At 60.8% G+C, this 18485-nt stretch overlaps 1 protein-coding gene across 3 annotated transcripts in view; it reads right to left on the minus strand.

The window, feature by feature from the left end:
* FGFR1 (fibroblast growth factor receptor 1) overlaps window positions 1–11188 on the minus strand; it is a 29863-nt gene extending 18675 nt beyond the window's left edge. For 2 of the 3 annotated variants that reach the window (XM_056363027.1, XM_056363026.1), the window contains exons 1-2: window positions 10944–11188; window positions 3877–4085 (exon numbers count right to left, since the gene is read on the minus strand). In XM_056363027.1, coding sequence (XP_056219002.1) covers window positions 3877–3967 — 91 coding nt within the window. In that variant the 5' untranslated portion in view covers window positions 3968–4085; window positions 10944–11188. The remainder of the gene's footprint in view (window positions 1–3876; window positions 4086–10943) is intronic. The other variant, XM_056363028.1, reaches the window with a different exon arrangement.
* Window positions 11189–18485: the final 7297 nt, after the last annotated feature.

Consider the following 18485-nt stretch of genomic DNA (forward strand, 5'->3'; position numbering starts at 1 on the left):
CATGGAGGGGGGAGCCAGCCAGCCAGCCCCCAGACACGTGGGGGGACCCCTGCACCCACCTGGTGTGGCTCTGCTCACCGTGGGGCAGCTCTGCAGCCCAGGCTCCAACAGAGCACTCCTGCTTTTCCCTAAGACTCATATTTCTCTTTTTCCTCCTCAATTAAGGGCTGGAGTGACAGCATCCGAGTGGAAAGGCGGGAGACAGGGAACAATGCCTGCTCGACAGCCTGGGAGGGGAAGGCAGCAGCGTGATGCCCCAGAAGACACGACGATGCCCTGGGGAACAAGTGTCTGCGGCAACTAGTGTCTGGGGAAGAGGAGGGCTCGGAGGTGTGTGGGGGGGCTGCTTCCCCCCCCCCCCCTCCCCCAAGGGCCAGTAACGATCCTGGGCTGCTGCCATCAACAGCAAAAGTGCAGGAGGCTTCACGGCTTGGCAGAGATCTCCAAGCTGCTTGCACGGATTCAGCAAGGAGTGGGCTACTCCAAAACTGATACCCTGGGGCTCCCTGTGCAAGGGGTGGGGAGACACCAAGAGCTGCAAAAACGAGGTGGGGGGGAGTTGGACAGCAGGGAAATGGGGAGGGGGTTACAAAGCCGAGGGCCAGCAGCCCACCCGGTCAGCAGCGGGGACAAGCCAAGGAGCCTTGCTGTGCCACCTCTGGGGATGCTGCGGCTGCTCACAGTGCGTCCCAGGCTACAGCTGTGCCAAACAGCCCCAGAAAACATCCTTGCTGCTGGGGGTGGGGGGTGCACATTACAGCCCCCGGATCACATGCAACGTTCCTGCCAGCCCCGAGTGGGTTTTGGGGAGCAGCGGTGGTGGAGCACAGCCTCATACTCACAGAGATCCCCGGAGCTGCCCAGGCTCAGCATGCTCCCAGCCCTGGAGTTCTGGCTCCTGTAGGGTCCGGAGCGAGACCCCCTGGCTGAGCCAGGCACGACAAAGCCCTGGGAGCCAGGGCCCCCGCTGGCCCTGCAGATGGGCCGGGGGGGGGGTTAAGCCTGTGGCCAGCTGGGCGGCCGGCGGCACTGGGAAATGGGGCAGCCCCCCGCCCCAATGGGCCACACGGGGAGGGGTCTGCAGCCCTGGGCTCCTCTGCCAAAGCCCCCTGCTCCAGAGGGCAGATGCATCTGCTGGGAAAGTATCTGCTGCACTGGGGCAGCTGTTGGGGGCTCAGTGCACCCCAAAACGAGCTGCCCAAGGCAGGACCCCCCTCCCCAGGAGACGGCAGCACCCAGCTCCCCAGGAAAACCTGCTCAGCCGGGATGAGGCAGACCCTGAGTGGTGGAAATGCCTGAACAGTGGCGAGGACAATAGCAGACAAGGAGGGAGGAAAAAAATCCCCTCGGCAATTTTCTGCAGGTTTCTATTTAACCTGAAGACAAAGACCGGCTTTGTGAGGGAGGGAGATGGAGGTTGCTCATGGAAATTTCTTGGCTTTTCCCCTTAACTAGGGGCTTTTTTACCACCTCCAAATTTAGGTAACTATAAAATGCAGTAAGTGCCCGTTAATATTTTATTTGCTGCAGATTTTTTGGTAACAGGAGCGATCCCCTGACAAAGGCAGAGTTCCCAAGCCCCCTCCCCATGCCACGAGGAGAGGCGGGCCAGCGGCTGAAAATCCCCCTTCGCAGTGAGGCAGGGGCCGCTGGCCGGGCGCGGGGGATTACTCGCTCCCTGAGAAGGGAGCTTAGCTGCCTCAGAACCGGGAGTAAACTGAAACCCCATAAACATCCAGAACAAAGTCCGGGAAAGCTGCTGCCTCCGCCACGGAGGGGACCCGAGAGCGGCCACAGCAGCCCCAGCCGGCACGGTGATGCTGGCCCTGATGAGGGGGAACGACAGCGAGCCTGGCCCCGGGGGATGATGCCCCACAGCTGAGCCCCCATGAGCACCTTGCCGGACCCCAAACTCCCCCGGGGTGGATCCGGAGTCCACCCTGGCAGGTGACCTACAAGGTGCTGGCGGATGGCTGCGGGTGCTGGTCGAGGACCGGCTCTTCCCATCCCGCACGTCCTGCTGCGAACATTTTGTTCCCACCAGCCAGCTCCGGAGCCAAGGGACGACTCTGCCCCAGCCAGGCTCCTGCTGTGGCACTAATTGGGCCGCCCTGGTGAGAACCATGTCGGGAAACGCTTCCAGAGGTTATTGTTAGCCCTGGCATGAGGCTGGCGAGGAACCAGCTCCCTCCTCTCCACCCTCTCCTCCTCCACCCCCGCCGCCTGGCACTGCTCCCCAAACCCTCCGGGGGCTGCAGGGCTCCTTAAGCACCCCAAAACCCACCTCTTCCCTGACCAGCCCTCAGCCTGAACACCCCAACAGCTTTCCCAACGCCATGGCTGCCAGCGCCGCTCTCCCGGCAGCATGAGAGCCTTCCGTACCCCAAACGCTGCCAGGAAAGCTCTTCCAGGAAGAGCAATCTCCTGAGAAAAACATGTTTACCGCTGCCAACTGCGTTATTTACAGAAGTGGGGAGTAAGCACGCCAACGGAAAAATCTCGGAGATGGTCCCCGTGAGCGATGCTCTGCCCAGGCTCCTCTCTGGAGCCTGCGCTCCCCAGGGACCACACGCAGCTCCAGCTATCTCATGGGATCTCCCTGTGACCAGGGCACTCGTGGCTCAGACCAGAAGCAGCGACCCCGGCCCCCCGGCACGCTTCCAGCCCGGATCACCCTGTCGTCACCCACCGAGGTCGGCGTGGGGACCCCAGCTGCAGCATGGTTTGCTCGCTGGTGCCAGCTGCCCCCCAGATCCTGAGCCGTGACGGGACCGCAGCATGGGGAGTGCGGCTGGTCACCGGGGCACCGTGCCGTGCCCACGCTGGCAGCACCAGCAATCGGCCTCTCAGAGTTTTGGTGGGAGCACGAGAGAAGGGGGAGCAGTGAGCCTTAAAAAGAAAAGCAGTACCCCACAGACCAGACATTCTTGGGTAATTAAAACCAAAAGGCAGTAAGTCAGGAGTCCTGTGCGGCGCTGCCTGGTCTGTTTATTCTCTGCCTCACCGAGGGGAAGGCCAAGGCTTTGAAATGCTAGAGCGGTGCTTTCTGTCGGGGCCAGCTGTCCCCAGGGCCAGGTGACCCACTCAGAACATCCACTGCATCTCAGGGTGCCACCATGCTCCAGAGCTGTGCAGGGCTGCAGCAGCACACCCCCCGCCTGCCCGTTGCAGGCCACAAGCCCTTGCAAGGTTTTTTGGGAAAAGCAGGGATGAAAAGCAAGGGGGATGCCCTGGTCCGTGCTCTCCAGCCCCAGTGGTGCAGCGATCAGGGCTGCAGGAACCACCTGAGCCAGCCCTGGCTTCAAACCCAGCACCATGGGCATTCCCCGGTTTGGTTTTCCATATGCCCCATGGTTTTCCCTGGGGTCTCTGTGGGGCATACTCATCCCATGCACTGCCAGCTGGCAAAACCTGCACTGGTACCCTGCACCCAAATCCCCATCCCCACCTGCTGAGCCCAGGATCACCCCAGTGTCAAGCAGGGGTGGGAGAAGGCTTCACACCCATCTCAGGCTGCAGATGGAAGCAAGCGCCACAACACACAACGACCCCCCCGCCCGGGACACAACCCCCAGGCTTCTCCACACCAACAGTTTGCCGCAATTTCCCTCGAGTTTAAAACTTGCACAGGCAACACCGGAGCCACGCACACACTTTCTGTGCCCACACGAACTGCTCTCAGCAGACAACACGCGCCACGTCCCCACCGCCAGCTCCCAGGCAGCTGACCTGAGCCCCGTGCTGCTGCTGGGGGACGTGCCCGTGCCCCCGCCGCAGCCCCTGCCACAAGAGAGGCCAGCTGTCTTGTATCGCCATTAGATAACGTGAGGGGACAAGGGAGCCGGGCGCTCCCCGGTGTGGTGGTTTGTGTCTTACCTTGGTCGGGCAGGGTGGGGGCCGGCCTGGCAGCTGAGAGCGTGGCTGTGACCAGCACAGCCCAAAGGATGAGGCACCGCCAGGTAAACATCCCACTGCTGCGGCTACTGCTTGGCAACTGGGCTCCGCAACTCCCACTCCATGGGGACCCCGGGCTGGCCCCGGGCGGGCGCGGGGGGGGTCTCCGCCGGGCCGTCAGCCCCTCCGAGCTGCCAAGGAGGAAAGAAGAGTCAGAGCAGGGCAAGAGGCACCCCCGCCATCCAGCCCCCTCCAGCTCCGTGCGTTGGATGTGCTCGCCATGGCAGGCGATGCTCCTCGAGCATCCAGCCTGGGCGGCGAGATGTCCCTGGACCCACGGTGGCAGGTCCCCATGGACCCCTCCGCAGCCTGAAGCGACCCAGCTCTGATTGGCAGGGTTATGTTTTCCTGCATAAAAGCGCTGATGTGTCGAGAGAAAAACTGCTGGCGAAGCAGAATCAAATGCAGCAAAATTTCCCAGAACGGTCAGAGAAATTTTCAATCACCAGTTGAAGAAAGGGAGATTTCTGCTCTCCCCTTCCTGCACCTAGTTTGTGCTGAAAATAGGAACTCCCACACTGACCAAAATGCTGCAAAATTTCTGAAACAAACTCCCCCTTGGCCCAAGCCAGGTCATCATGGTGCGGCAACTCCCAGAAGTTTCTTAGCTTTCTTTATCTTTGCTCAGATGATAAACAATCTCCAAATCTTGACAAGTTCTGTGGGACAGGAGAAATGTTTCTGTTGGGCTCCGAAAGGCTGCCTCTCCCCTGTGCAAGCATACCTGCCACCAAACGCCCTCCTGCCTCTCTCCCTTGTTTCCAGATCTTCTGCCCCAAATGCCCCAGGCAGTGCAGGACCTGGCCCAGGACCCCCAGGTGCTCCAGGACCACCAGCACCTTGCTCCACTGTGGCTGACCCATGGCTTCACGGTGGCAAATCCCACGTATCCAGACCAAAACTTGATGTCCATGCCACTGTGCACCCCTAAGCAGAGCAGATCCTGCTGCAAAACCCCCTTCCCCTCCTCTCCCTACAGAATCTATAGGGCATGCACACAGCCACCCCTTATGGAAACGCCTTCCCGGAGCTGAAGGGGTTAGCCAGCGCCTCGCTCCGGAGCAGCAGATCTCTTTCCACTGACAGCTGGTTTCAGTGTGGCTGTTTGGGGAGAAATCCCCCAGCTTCCACGGCCAATACTGCAATTCGCTCTGTTCCTGCCAGCTCTCACGCTGGGCTCTCTAGCCCGCCCACCCCCTCGGGTCCCCAGCCCCTTCCCCTGCCAGGGACACCGTTCTGTGTGGGGAGGCATCAGAGCCGGGTCCTGGTACAGGGAAACCCAGCGGAGCCTGGTTCCAGCTCAGGGTGCCCCAGGGATGTGCCCTCATCCCTCCTTCCCGCCACACTAGGAGCATGGAGCTCTGCCAAAACACGTTTCAAGGGGGACACTGGAGCCAAAGCCCAAGCCCAGACACCCCTGGCCAACTGCTCCCAGCAGCGTGGATGCGAGCAAACCCCTGCGCTCCACCCCCGCGGCACATCTGCGGCTCCGCAGAAGCCTGGGATGCAGGTCCTGACACTGGCCATCGTTAATTGTCCCACTGGGCTTTGCCGAAGAGCTCGCCGGCAAGATCCCTGCCCAGTTAATTGCACAACATAAGCACGGCCATGCTGGTCCAGCCAGGGTGCTGCTGGCAGTGGATGCTCTGGAAGAATTGCAAGGACCAGGGTGTGGGCAGGATGATACCATCTCCAAAACCCTCCTCCAGGCTCCGGGAGCCAGAGGCCGGAGCACCTCCCCAGACTGCAGCTGGACCCCTGTGCCCTGTAGCCCTTGCCGAGCACCTTGAGCTCACCGGGTCCCTCTCCCACCCAACTAGTGCTCCCCAAAGCTGCACGCTAAGCCATTCCCAACCTGCTGTGTGAACAAGAGCTTCCTTTTGCCATAAGGCATCTGCCTAAAGTATGTGTTCTTAAAAACAGTGAGTAATAATTGTAGTGAGTAATAAGCTGCTACTCATCCTCCCCACGCACTCGGTCCACCGGAGCTCTGGCCACCGCCTCTCCCGTTCCAGCAAGCCCCTTCGCTCCCCTTGCCCAAAGCGCTGGTTTTGCCCCGGGGGTGGGCTGAGCAGCCACCAGTGCCAGCCCCAAAGGGTCCCCGTGTAACAGCGGGCACTGCCAGGGGAGCTCAGACCCCCTGAACAGCCTCCGCAGCCCAAGGAAACCCAGCCGGGGCGCAGGTCTGGGGGCTCCGGCTGCCTCCTCCCTGCCCCGACTGCTGTGGCTCTGGTCGGTGCTGGAGCATTTGGGATCCAAAATATTGACACAAGCAGTTGGGCCGGGAAAGGCGGCACCCAGCAAACACCGGTGTTATCTCCAAGCGCCAGCGCTCCCAGGCGCCAGGCAGCACGCTTTTAAATAGTTATTGAATGTTAACAATTTATCAGGGTTTGGAAGGGGGAGGTGGAATTCTTCGGGGGGGGGGGGGGGGGGGAGAGAGAAAAAAAAAAAAAGTCTTTGGTATTTCTGGAAATTATTTTCTGTCTCTAAGTGGTTTTGTTTATCGACAGCACATGCTCCCCGGAACATGCCCTAATGCGGAGCGTCTGCGTGGGCCTCCGAGCCAGCCCGCCGAGGGGAGGGAGGGATGGAGGGATGGAGGGAGGGGAGCACAGCGCCTCCAGAAGCAGCAGTTCCTGAAAAATGAGTCAGTGCTGGCTCGGCACACAGCAAAGCCCTTCTCCAGATACACCTCTGAGCAGGCGCCTTCCAGCTGATTCAGGGGCTTGACAGCAGCATATTTCCATGGCGTATGGATCACTCGGCAGCAAAGAGCTGTCCCAAGTCTGGGAGAGTCCCTGGGAGGGAGAGGGAGGGATGGCTGCCAAGATCCAGAGAGAGTGCATGACCAGTGCTCGGCTTCCCAGGGCAGAAAGGGAGGCAGCAGCAGCCATGGCTTTGTAGAAGGCAGACAGGTGCAGGACGGGGACGCATCCTGCACACGGGGGTCAAACCCAGCATCCTGCCTGCTCCCCCAGCCAGTCCCAGCAGCACCGGAGGAAATCCCGGTATTCAGAGAGGAGAGGATGCTGAAGGGAAGGGGCAGCACAGACCCTTCCCTCCTTTGCAGGGGAACGGGGATCCCCACGGCCCCTGCCCCCCCCAGGGCTCCTCTGTACCTGCTCTGCAAAGAGGTGAGGAAGTGGGGAGAGCGCTCCTACCTGTGCAAACAACAGCATGGCTCTTCTCTGTGTTTATACAGCTTTTATATAAATCCCAACAGGAAACCGTTTGCTGGGGAGGACAGCAGTCTGAGCAGGGTGGGTCTCTGGCTGCTGCTGGGCACGGTCCCCGCTCCCCAGCACACTGCAATTTACTGCTCTGGGGTGGATTCAAACAACTAAAAATGGAAGCAGCAAGAGAGGAGCCAGGGCTAACTGCCCCTCAGAGACCTGTCTCTGAGACTGCAATTACAACTGGCCATTACACCCACGCAGCTATTTTGGAGTGGTGACGGACACCCCTGCACCCACCTGTGCACCCTCGCAGGGGCACAGGCTCCCTGCAAGCCCTTACATCGGGGATGATGCTCCCACACGACCTTTGCATGCCGAAACAGCCTTGTGCAACCTGTCTCCCCCATTTTGCTCGGGGACCCCGAGGGCTGCATTTTCGCTGCTCCTGCACCAGTGAGTCACCCAGCTGAGCTGTCCCAGGGACTCAGCACAAGACCTTCCACACTCAGGCAGAGCGTTTCTGGGCTGAGTGTAGTGGGGAAGCCCCTTCCCGTCCCGTGGCTCATCCCCAGGAATGCATCCAAGGTGCCAAAAGCAGGAACCAGTGCCGGAGCAGGCTGCCCAGCTGAGGCAGCAAGGGTCAGAGCCCAGGCACACAGCCTGTGGCTTCCCGTGTGGAGAGCCCCTGCTCCGATCCGGGGTCCGTGTGCCGGGGCTGCCGGCGGTGATAGAAGGTAGCTGCCGCCGGCTGGCTCAGGGGTCTGGGAGGCTCTGGACCGGGGCAGCTTGGCCTCTGCCTCCCCGCTGGAGCAGAGCTGGCCCCTGTGGCATCCACCACATCAGAGCAACCCAGAGGCAGGCGAGCGCCAGGGTGCCTCGGCGCCAGCGACCAGCCTGTTAATGCAGCAGGCAGAAAAACAATGGGGCAAGGCCAAATTCAACAGGGAGAAGAGTCTGAGCTCGGCTGCCAGGTCGGGAAGGCTTCAGGAGCCAGCAGTGGGGGGCTGTACCCAGCCCAGGGCCACACATCCCTCAGGGTGGAGAGGTGGTGACTGCCAGAGAGAGACCTTGCCTGGCACAGATGCCCTCCAAAATAAAAAAAAAGGAGACTCAATTTTTCTTTGAGGCTCAACACAAGCAGCCTTCCAGATGCCCTTGGGAAAGAAGGGCACGCCAAAGGCAAAAACTTTGGGCGGCAGGGAGAAAAGCCTTTCCCTTGCCCAGCTCCTTGCCCCAGCCTGCAGCTCAGGTCAGGAACAGAGTATTTGCCGAAATAAAAAGCAAACACAACTGCAAATGTAACTATAGGGCAAAACTATAATGCTTAAAGCAGATGCATGCTTGGAAAAATAAATATCCAACTGTGCAGCATACATACTGCATTAACCCTTCCCGGCTATGTGCGCTGCAGCCTGCCCTAAGGCCTTACAGCTACCAAGGGTATCTCCAGCACTGAGCTCGCTGCATGCTGCGGGCATCTAGCAGCAGGGGAGCCTGGCACATGGGGCAGGAAGGATGGGGAAAGGACCACCCTCACCCACAGAGCTCTGTAAAACCAGTTCCATTTCAGAAGCGTCCTCAAATTCAGGGATCCCTACCAAAGGGCTTGATTTTCAGATCTACAGAGCATCTGTTGGTACCCAAAAGTCTCCACTAGGCTGGTACCACTGCCTGCTCTAGGACGGGACTGGTGGAGGACAGGGAGACTGGGATACAACCAGTCTACCATGCCTTGGAAGAGGCAGAGACCTGTTATCCAGCCTGGGAGGATGCTGGATGGGGTTTTCACTATGTTCAGCTCCTCCAAGGGAAGCTGCTGGGAGGGGAAGGACACACACTTCCCCAGCAAACATTCTGGCACAGATTTGCTTGCATTTGCCTTTGTGCCCATAAGCAGAAGCTCCCAAACCAGGGAGAAAGCTGAATTACCGGGATGGGACAAGCATCTGCGACCCAGCCCCAGCATCACAGATCTCGAGTTGGAAGGGACCCATAAGGAACACCAAGAACTGCCTAGCACTAATCAAACACCAGCCCACTCCCTGCTGACCTCAGACTCGGGGGCTCTGGGCTACAGCTGCCAGTTTGTACTGGCAGGGGGCCAAGGGGATCCAGTCTGTAGTGGGAAGAGACCAGGAGATCCAGTTCATACTGGGATGTGGGCCAGTCAAGCAGCCCCTCCTAGCAGCCTTGGGGGGCCAGGGCATCAGGGGGAAACCATCTGGGGCTGGGAGCAATACAGCTCCTAGTTCAGTTCACGGTTTTAGGCAGATCAGTAAGCGGGGAGCTCCAGTTCACACTCGAAAGCAATGTGGGCCCCTTCCCAGCACAGCCGGGGCAGGCACCTCGCGCACAGCCAAGCCCTGAGCCGATGGATGTGCACGCAGGCTGCTTTTGCAACGGCGTCGCTCCTGCCTTCACCCCACCAGGGCTGGGACTATTTATTTTAATCCTCTCCGAGCAACACAACGAAAAGGCAACAGTGCATGCCAGCCACCACAGAGATTAAGGGAGGAAGTGCTCCTGTGTGGGGAAAATGGCTGCTAGCCAGAGCAGGGGTCCGCGGGCTCCACGCTCCCACAGCATCCCCGGGGCTGGGCAGGGCAGCTGCCCCCCCGCACCCCCACCGGCACCCAGCTGGTCAGCACCCGGAGATGTCCAGCCAGAGCACATCACCGCCTCCGCCTGAACACAAATCCCCGTTTCGCTCTGGCTGGGACCCTGGCAGAGCAGCTGCCTCCAAGCCCATCTGTTTTATTAACGCAAGCAGTTGGGCGAACTGCACCGCTGAGGTTTAAACATTGACGGGGAGGAAGCTGCCCCGGCCAGCCGTGACACCCGCGGCACGGGGCAGTAACTCCACAACCCGGGTCGAGAAGGGAATCGCCAGGCGGCTTCGTTGCTCCACGGTGTAGCCCGAACGCGCCTCACGCAAGGCCAGCTGGCTGCGAGGGCGGCTCACGGCCTCAACAGCCCAACCAAAAAAACACAAACCGGGCAACCAGCAGCACCAGCCGAAAGCCAGCCGGTGCCCAGGGCCGTACGCCCCGGCAGGTCCCCGAGCATCGCTGCGCCGCCGCACTCCCCGCGCGCTCGCCACGCACAGGCGAGGGCGATTCCCAGAGACCCCCGAAGAGTTTGGGCAAAGGCAGCCCGGGGAGCCCCCTCCTCCCCGCTGCGGCTGGCAAACACAAAGGGAAACAGAAACCCGAGGACCGCGTTACGTGCTGGGGACCGCCGCACCGCCCCGGGACCCCCGACCTCAAACAAAACCAAACCCAGCTCCCCTTCCATCTTGTTCTGGAAGGCGCGAGGCTCCTCTTCGGAACTTTTCGGGAATAAGGGACCGGGCAGCAACTCGGCAAAGAGCCGCCAGCCCCGGGCCGGGGACCCCCGCCGCCAGGAGGGCTCTGGGGCCCCCGCCCGCCCCGGGAGCCTCCCAGCCCCGGCTCGGCCCCAGCGAGGGGCTCGGACCCGCCGCGTTTCAAAACTGCCGCCCGGACCCCTCCGCGGGGGCTGCAAACCGAGCCCCTCCAGTCGCGGGGGCTGCAAACCGGGGCCCCCGACACACGCAAGCCGGACCTCCCCGGTGTCCGCGACCCCCTCCCCCCAGCTCCCGCAAACCGGACTCCCCCGCCCCGGTGCTTGCCAGCCGCCCCGCCACGGGCCACCGGCGCGCCCGGGGCGGGGGGGGGGGCAGGGGTGTCCGCCCGCGGCGGACCCTCGCGGGCCAGGGGCGGCCCCGGGTCGCGCCCCCGGAGCACAAAGCGATACGCCGCGGTGCCGGGCAGCCCCGGCGGCGGTACTCACCGGAGCCCCGCGGACGGCGGCGCGGCACGGTGCCCGCCGCTCCCGGGAACAATGGAGGGAGCCCCGGCCGGGGCGGGAGCGCAGCCCGGCCGCCGCCGCGCTCACAGCGGCCGCCCCATGGCGGGGCCGGCCCCGAGGTGGCGGCGGGAGGCGCTCCCGGAGGCGCGGCCGCCCCGACGGCCGCCGCTGCCGCTGCCCGCGCCGCCGCGTCCCCTCCGTGCGCCCGCCGCCGCCGGACTGAGCCGCTCCCGCACCGCCCCGCCGCCTGCCCCCGGCTCCGCCCCCGCCTTCCTCCCACCCTCCTCCTCCTCAGCGGCCTGATGGGGCTTGTAGTCGCCGCCGGGCCGGGCCGCCCCCCGGAGCCCCCGCTCTGGGCTCCCGGCAGCAGGGTCCCGGGGGTCCCCGCCAGGTTTTGCGGGGGTCTGTCCGGCTGTGCCGCTCGCCTCCGCGCTCTCGGTCGCACCGGCGGAGCCCCGGGCCCGGCGGGCAGTCGGGGGCGAGGGGCTCTCCTGCACCCCACCGTTTGCCCTCTGCGGGCAGCCCCTCGCCCGGCCCACCTGCAGAGCGAGGCTCCGGGGCACCCGCTCGCTGTGCGCAGGTTTCGAGAGGACTGCCAGACCCAAATCCTTCCCAGGAGCCGTCCAGGACCCACTGCCGCTGCGGTCCCTGCCCTGCTCAGCTGTGCACATCGGGCAACCTTCCACCGAGGTTTGGAGCAGGAGCATGGCAGCTCTAACATGGGGCACCCCAAAAACTCTCTACGTGCATGGGCAGCACGGGCACCCTCTGCTCAGTCTCAGCTGGGACCATGCTGGGGTGCCAGGCTGGAGGGCAAGGTGGGATATTGCCACACCAGTGAACCCAGCCTGCGTTCCACACCCTCCAGCATGGCAGCCCACCCCACGGAGCCCCAGTTCATGCAGCTCAGACGAGCTCCCCCAAAACTGGGCTGGCGCAGGGTAACAGGGATGGTAGAGGGCGGTTCAGCCTCCGTCAGGAAGCACAAGTACGGGAGCAGCCCCAAGTCAGACTCTAAGTCAGGGCATCCCAGGATGAAGACATCTCCGGCTGGCAGTGAAAGACCTGCGCGAGGCAATGTGCAAGTGATTAAGTTATAACAGGGAAGAGGACAGGCTGAATTAGCCCTGTCAATCACCAGAGCTATATTTGAACCAAATGCTGGGCATCCGTCTCCAGGAGCAGCCTCTTGCTGGTTCAGGCAACTGTTCAGCTTGCCATGCCAAGACCCAATGGATATTTTCTTTCCAGGACAACAGATGTGTGGACAGGGAGAAGGGGGGAAGGTAACACACCTGCTGGGATGCCGTTCTCCCAGCAAGCCAAACATGGGGAATGTTTCGATGACAGCAGGGCAGCAGAGCTGACCCCAGCCCCCTGCAAGCACGCCTCACCCCATGCACCTTTAGGGCATCCTAGGCAGCCGCTCGTCCCCAGGCCTGCTTTCCTCTCCCCTCCTCACCCAGCAGCCGAGAGCCAGGCCGCTGTGGGCTGGCAAGGCTGCTGGGCACCCACACAAGCTGGGGGGAGCTGCCCTGCACAGCAGCTCCTGGCCCTGCTCTCCTCCAGAGCGGCTGTGCCTCCCCTGGGTTTCTGTCCCAGGCTTGGTAATGTTGGCCCCAAAATGGACCCTATGGGATTGCAGCATAGCACCTCGCGATGGAAAGGGGACGGGCTTGCACCTCTGCAGCTGCTGTTCCTTGGGGACAGTTTTCTGCTTGGCTGCATCAACAGGACACAAGTCCTTGGGCCTTTATAAGTAAAGGTGTTGTCTGAAAATGGGGGGAACCATCCCCTGCTCCTGGGACATTTGAGAATTTGGCTGCATCCCTGACCTCAGCATCACATCAGGGCTCAGTGCAGGAGTGACCATGAGCTGTCACCATCTGGTAACATAAGCAGAGCATGGGCAGGTTCCCCAGGACGGACGGGGGGACAAACGCTCCCCCAGAGCCGGTGGGGTTACTGCCAAGGGCCGTGGCTGAGACTGAGGAGCAACAGGGCCCCACAGACTGAGCTGGAGCTCACTGCCTGGTTGTACTTGCAGGGATGGGCAGGGGGCTGGGGGACTGTGCCGCGGCAGCGTCAGACAGCACCAGCCCCGGCCAGCCTGTGGCCTTTCTCCTGGACCTGGGGGGGTGATGTGCTGGGTTCTTATGCACACACGTTTTCATCGGTGATGCAATGTTGAGGTAACGCAGATGCTAATTTCACATTAACCTGGGCTTGTTTCAGTTTAACTGCAGTTAATCAAGAACAGGATTAAGATAAACTTAAAGTAGGTCTCAGTTACCACAACAGCTGAAGAACATACGGTGTGTCAGGCAAATCCCTGCCACAGCCCGTGAGCACCAGCCGGTGGGGAGCAGCATCAACCGCTCAGGTTCAGCTTCCGTGCTGCTGGGTACCACCATGGAAACTGGAGCACTCTGAGCTTTGTGCTGGCTTGGTAAATCCCACCTCAAACCCTGTGGGCAGCAGGGCTGGGGCAGCTCGCTCCCATGGGAATGCTGTGTCTGGGCCAGGGCGAGGAAGCCGGAGGAGGCCATGCCATCAGGCTGGCAAGGAAAAGGTACCTGGGTGCCTGCCCAAGCCTGACAGGGCTGTCCCACCGCTGCTCTCTGGTCACACCACTGCCTCCTCCAAAGAGCCCTGCAGTTCCCCGGGCTGAGCTCCCTTCCAGCACTGCTGATGGGTATTGCTCCTGTTGTGGGAGCTGCAGGTTCTTAATTAAAACGTAATCCTTTCTGCCTGGAAGAGTGAACCAGCTGCTGCTGAAAGAGAGGAGGCAGTAAGGCTGATGGCAGGCTGGCACAGGCACCATGGGGAGATGTTCCCTGGTGTGCAGCCGTGGTCCAGACCATGCCTCCATGTGTGGTCATGCCCCGGGCTGGCATCTGCATTGGGTCATCCACCTCCTTGGGAGAGCGCTGGGGAGGTGGCTGGGAAGAGGGGGGCATACTGCAGAGCTGCCCTGATGCAGAAAAAAGCCAGAGAAAGAGAAGCAGGTACATCCCCTACACGTGCACACGTATAGACCCTACAGGCTCAGCACTGCCAGGCTGCCCACCTCCGCTCACCAGCCTTGTCTCTGCCACCCCCCTTTGCACACCAGCTCCTGGCTGCCACACTGAGAAGTGGCAAAACCCACCACAGGGCAAATCCACACCATCCTTGCAGCTGGGCACGGGAGCCGCGGCGGTGATGCAGATGGGCACTGGCACAGCCACTGGAGCGGGGCTGGGGGAGCAGCCTGTCCTCCCCCGCCTGCCCAGGCAGGTTTCCCTGCATCCAGAGTGGTTCTAGTGGGAACCAGAGTGTGAAGAGGGGGCACAGAAAGGGCTGAGCTGGAGGAGGAGAGTCCCAGCACAATAGAGCAGCTCCCCCCTGACCTTGCATTCCCAGTTAAAGGTCTGCAGCTCTCCCCTCCTCCCCACTACAAAGGGGCTCTTTTCAGTCCCTAATTCTGCATTTAGAAAACAAAAGCAGATGCATCTAGTTTAGGTTTGGAGAGGGGGAGGCAAGAGCAAATGCTGAAGAACAAAGAGCTTTCCCTGACAGATCTGACTGACAAAGACTTTGTCAGCTCCATCTCTCCCTGAAAAGGCCGGAGCACATCAGGGTGCGGGGCTCCTTGCAGGCAGCTGGCTGGCTTGTGGCTTCGAGCCTGTGTGAGAAAGGCAGAGCACACATGTGCGCGGGCGCTGCTCCCCGCGGGACGCACACCAGCCCCGCCGTGGTGAGTGCCGGGTGTGCACAAGTGTGTGCGCACGTTCACGGCTGTGCCATGGGATGCAGCCTGGCCCTGGGGCTCAGGTAGGACACCCATGTCTGTCCCCCCAGCACCGAGGGCAGGCTGTGCCTGTGCCGCGCTCCTTCCTCATCCCCAAGGCACAGCCACTGCCTTTGCCCTGCTCTCCCCTCCCAGCTGGGCAGCAGGTTTTGCTCAGAGATCTGCAGAGACTTCCAGGTGCGTTGTCTGACCTTGGCAAACTGCTTCCCATCAGCTGGAACATCTGAGTCACGGAGAGCGACTCAGCACGCTGCCACAAGGCCAGCAGCTCACCAGCTGGGATGCATGGATGTGGTTTGCCCATGCCACCTCAGAGAGAAGTCGAGCCCCTCTCAAGAGCCAGTGGCCAGCCAGGCCACCCTGCCACTGGCCAGCGGGACCCTGCAGGGAGCTCTCAAAACACTATCTTTCCCAGGGAAACGTGACACATGAAAATGAGCAACACCAGGGATCAAGCATCAGCTCCCAGGCATGATTTGGAAGCAGTGCTGCCTTTTACAGGAAGCCCCCACTCCCACCTCTCTGCCCCAACTCCATAAAACATCATTAGTGGCTCTGGCTGCAGCTATGGGTGCTGCTGGCACTCAGCTGGACTTCAGCTGCCCAGTGAGGCTCGGTCGGCGCCCCTGGCAGCATCACTCAGCCGCACGCATCCCCAGCCAGCCCACACCACACGTGCCCCGGAGCCGCAGCTCTGCGATGCCGCTGTGCCAGGGTAAAGCCTTCTGCAGGCTGGCTCCCCAGCACCCTCCTTGCTCAGTGGTACCTGGGCTATCAGCATTGACCCAAACCGGCTTTTTCCTTCCTTGGTTGGATCTCAACAGCACTAATATCCCCTTGTCCTCTGCTACTTGGCTGCCCTTCCAATGGCGGTGAAGGGAAACTCATCCTTCAGAAGCCCCTGCCTGCTGACCTGCCCAAGCACCATCTCCCTCGGGGAGGAGGTGACCAGCTCCAGCACCAGAGGTGCTTAGAGCACCCACAGTCACACTGGGCTCTGCCAACTGACGTGGCATGTAGGAGATCTCACAAGCTTAGCCAGGGAGAGCAAAACACCAAAGCCATCCTGCCTTGCCTTCAAAGGGCACAGGCCCAGGATTTTTTTGCCACTTCCCTGACGTTGGTGCGGTATCTCATTTTAAAGGACAGCTGATAAGAGCTTTCTGCCCCTGCCCACCACATGCCCTCACAGGGAAGAGCCAGGACAGACAGGGCTGAGAGTCCTGGCCAGCCGGGTCCACCACAGAGCCTCCCCTCCACTCGGGGCAGGGCAGCTCCTCCTGTCCCCCGCATCGAGCTGCTCCAGAGCCACTGCGCACCCAGAAACCGGTGCTGGGAGCTGGGAAGGGTCCAGCCCCTCCGGCCAGGGCAGCAAGCTCTGCTACCCTGCAATTGTCAAATACCAAGAAGCTCATTAAGACATCACATGATATTTTATTGTCTGCAGACAACAATTGGGGCAGACAGTTGAACAGCAGTGTTTGCAGCCAGGCAAGCAGTTAGGCACATCCCCAGTCTGGTGGCCCTTCAGGACAGGGTCCCACTGCCACTCAGGGCTCCCCCAGGGCTGCCTGGAGCAGGGGGAGAGGGGAGGTGTGGATGAGGGATGCTCAGGGTCCTGTATCCCCTTGGGCGCTCCTGGCACAAAGCTGCAGCCTTCCCCATGCTGTTCTTCTGCCAGAGCCACCAGATGAAAGACCAAACCATCCATCTGAGGAGCCCATTGCCCGAGAGAAACCTGCTGGGTTCGGTGCGTGCAGCCTGGTCTCATCACCGGGGAAGCGCCCTGGGCAGCTCCGGCAGTAACTCACTGCGGCACAGTCCATCACAGGGGACCTGCAGCCTTGTCTGCCTTCAGCCCAAGGGGGAGGCTATTCAGTTTGCTCGGAGGTGAGCACCATGCCTTCGTAAGCACGACATGGATCACCCATCTGCGAGGACGATTATTCACTGCAGTGTATCTCCTGTACCAGGCGGGCTTGACTTCTGGCCCCCAATTGATTTGCAGAGGGAAATTAATTATGTTTGCTTGACATTGCCCTTCTTGCACTGAAGCTGAGCTGCTGTATGAATGTCACACTGTTCCAGCCAGGCTCTCTTGCAGGGCTCTGATGTTTAATAAGCTGCCCCAGGGGACATCCACCACTTCCCATTATCTGCACTGGTCCCGAGGCTGCTCAGGCTCCAGGGAAACACTCACACACCCAGGCACGCTCTGAGGCTTGGAGACGGGGTGGCTCAACCCCGGGTTCTCTCCCTGTGAGGGGGAAAAGGGAACGGGCTGCTAAGCTGTCCTGGTGACGTGAGATCCTGGTATCCTGAGGGCTGCCCAGGACAGCCACTCTCTCAAGAGCCGGGGCAGGGACAGGGCACTGCCTGTCCCCTTGGCTCTCCACCCTGAGAAAGTCTCCTGCTATCTTTGGATCAGGCCCAAAAGATCTCCAGGGGTAGATGGAGGTGCTGAAGTTGATCAGAGCAATAACAGCAACCTCCTCTGGCTGTTATCTTGCCTTAGCAGGAGGAAGAAGCTCCAGATAACAAATGCCTGTAATTTACAGCATCTGTAGTGATAGAGGTAAAGAGCAAAAGACAAGTCACTTGGGCAGATCTTCCTCCGGCCCTCGAGGACATGCTCCCTTATCGTGCCCCTCCCGTGGCACCCGCAGAGCCCAGCCCAGGTGCTGGCCCACGGGCGCTGCTGCAGCCCCTCTCCTTGCTGGGAACTGGGGACACGGGGACAGGTCCCTTGAGCTGGCAGGATCAGTGCAAACTTTCAGGGACAGCCACAGAGATCCATTTGGCTGCGGGATTTGCCTCCCCAGCTCCTGCACCCCCATGCGGGCTAGGGCTGACGATGGTGCTGGCTGCTCTTCCTCCCCAGGGCCCAATGCATTTTGCCTTCTTGTTGCTGCAAAGATTTTGCCACTTGAATAATCTGATAATAGTGTTTTCTGCACACTGTCATTTAGGAGCCCAATGGCAGCTCCTTTCATCAGGAGAAAGGCTGTAATTATGTGTCATTACCCATGGGCTATGATTTTTCCCCCACTACCTAGAGCTGTTTTTTTTCTTTCAAGCAATGCTTGGATATTTATAGTGAAAAAAGCCACATCCAGGAACAAAACAACCAGGATGAGGACTTTCCCCTGCGAGGTTATAAAATGAAAGCAATGCAAAGTAAACTCTAACAGGTTCAGAGCCTGGAAGGAAGGAAGGACCAAGTAGTTGGGTCCTCGAGTTGTTTCCCAGGCTCTGAGGAGTGAGGGATCCAGTGGATCCACTCCCTTGAGCTGTCCTCATGAGTGCTGTTTTGCAAAGCATAGCGTACGGGACAGGAGGCAGAGGAGCCAGCTGGGCTGGGAGGGAGGAAGGCCAGAGCAGGATGAGGGGCTGGTTGCAGCTACACCAGTGAATGTGCTCCATGGCTGCCTCCTCATCCTCCTCCACCTCATCCAGGACCCTGGATCCCCTGGATCTGGAAGCAAGGTGCTTGGTGCAGGGCACTCCCCATTGCCAGACACAGGAATAGGAAAGTTTTTTGGGGAGTCTTTGCACCCTGAGGGACGAGACACGGACACAGAGGGCAGGAGGAGCTCTGCACTGCCTGCAGCGGCAGCAGGGCATGGGATGCAGGCAGCAGCTCCTGCCTGGCTGATCTAGGGCCAGGACCTTGCCACATCCAGGCAGCCTGGCACCCAGCCTGGCAGCAGCCCCTTTCAGAGCAGCTTCCT

Source organism: Falco biarmicus, chromosome 18, assembly GCF_023638135.1.
Source record: "Falco biarmicus isolate bFalBia1 chromosome 18, bFalBia1.pri, whole genome shotgun sequence".
Lineage (NCBI taxonomy): Eukaryota > Metazoa > Chordata > Aves > Falconiformes > Falconidae > Falco > Falco biarmicus.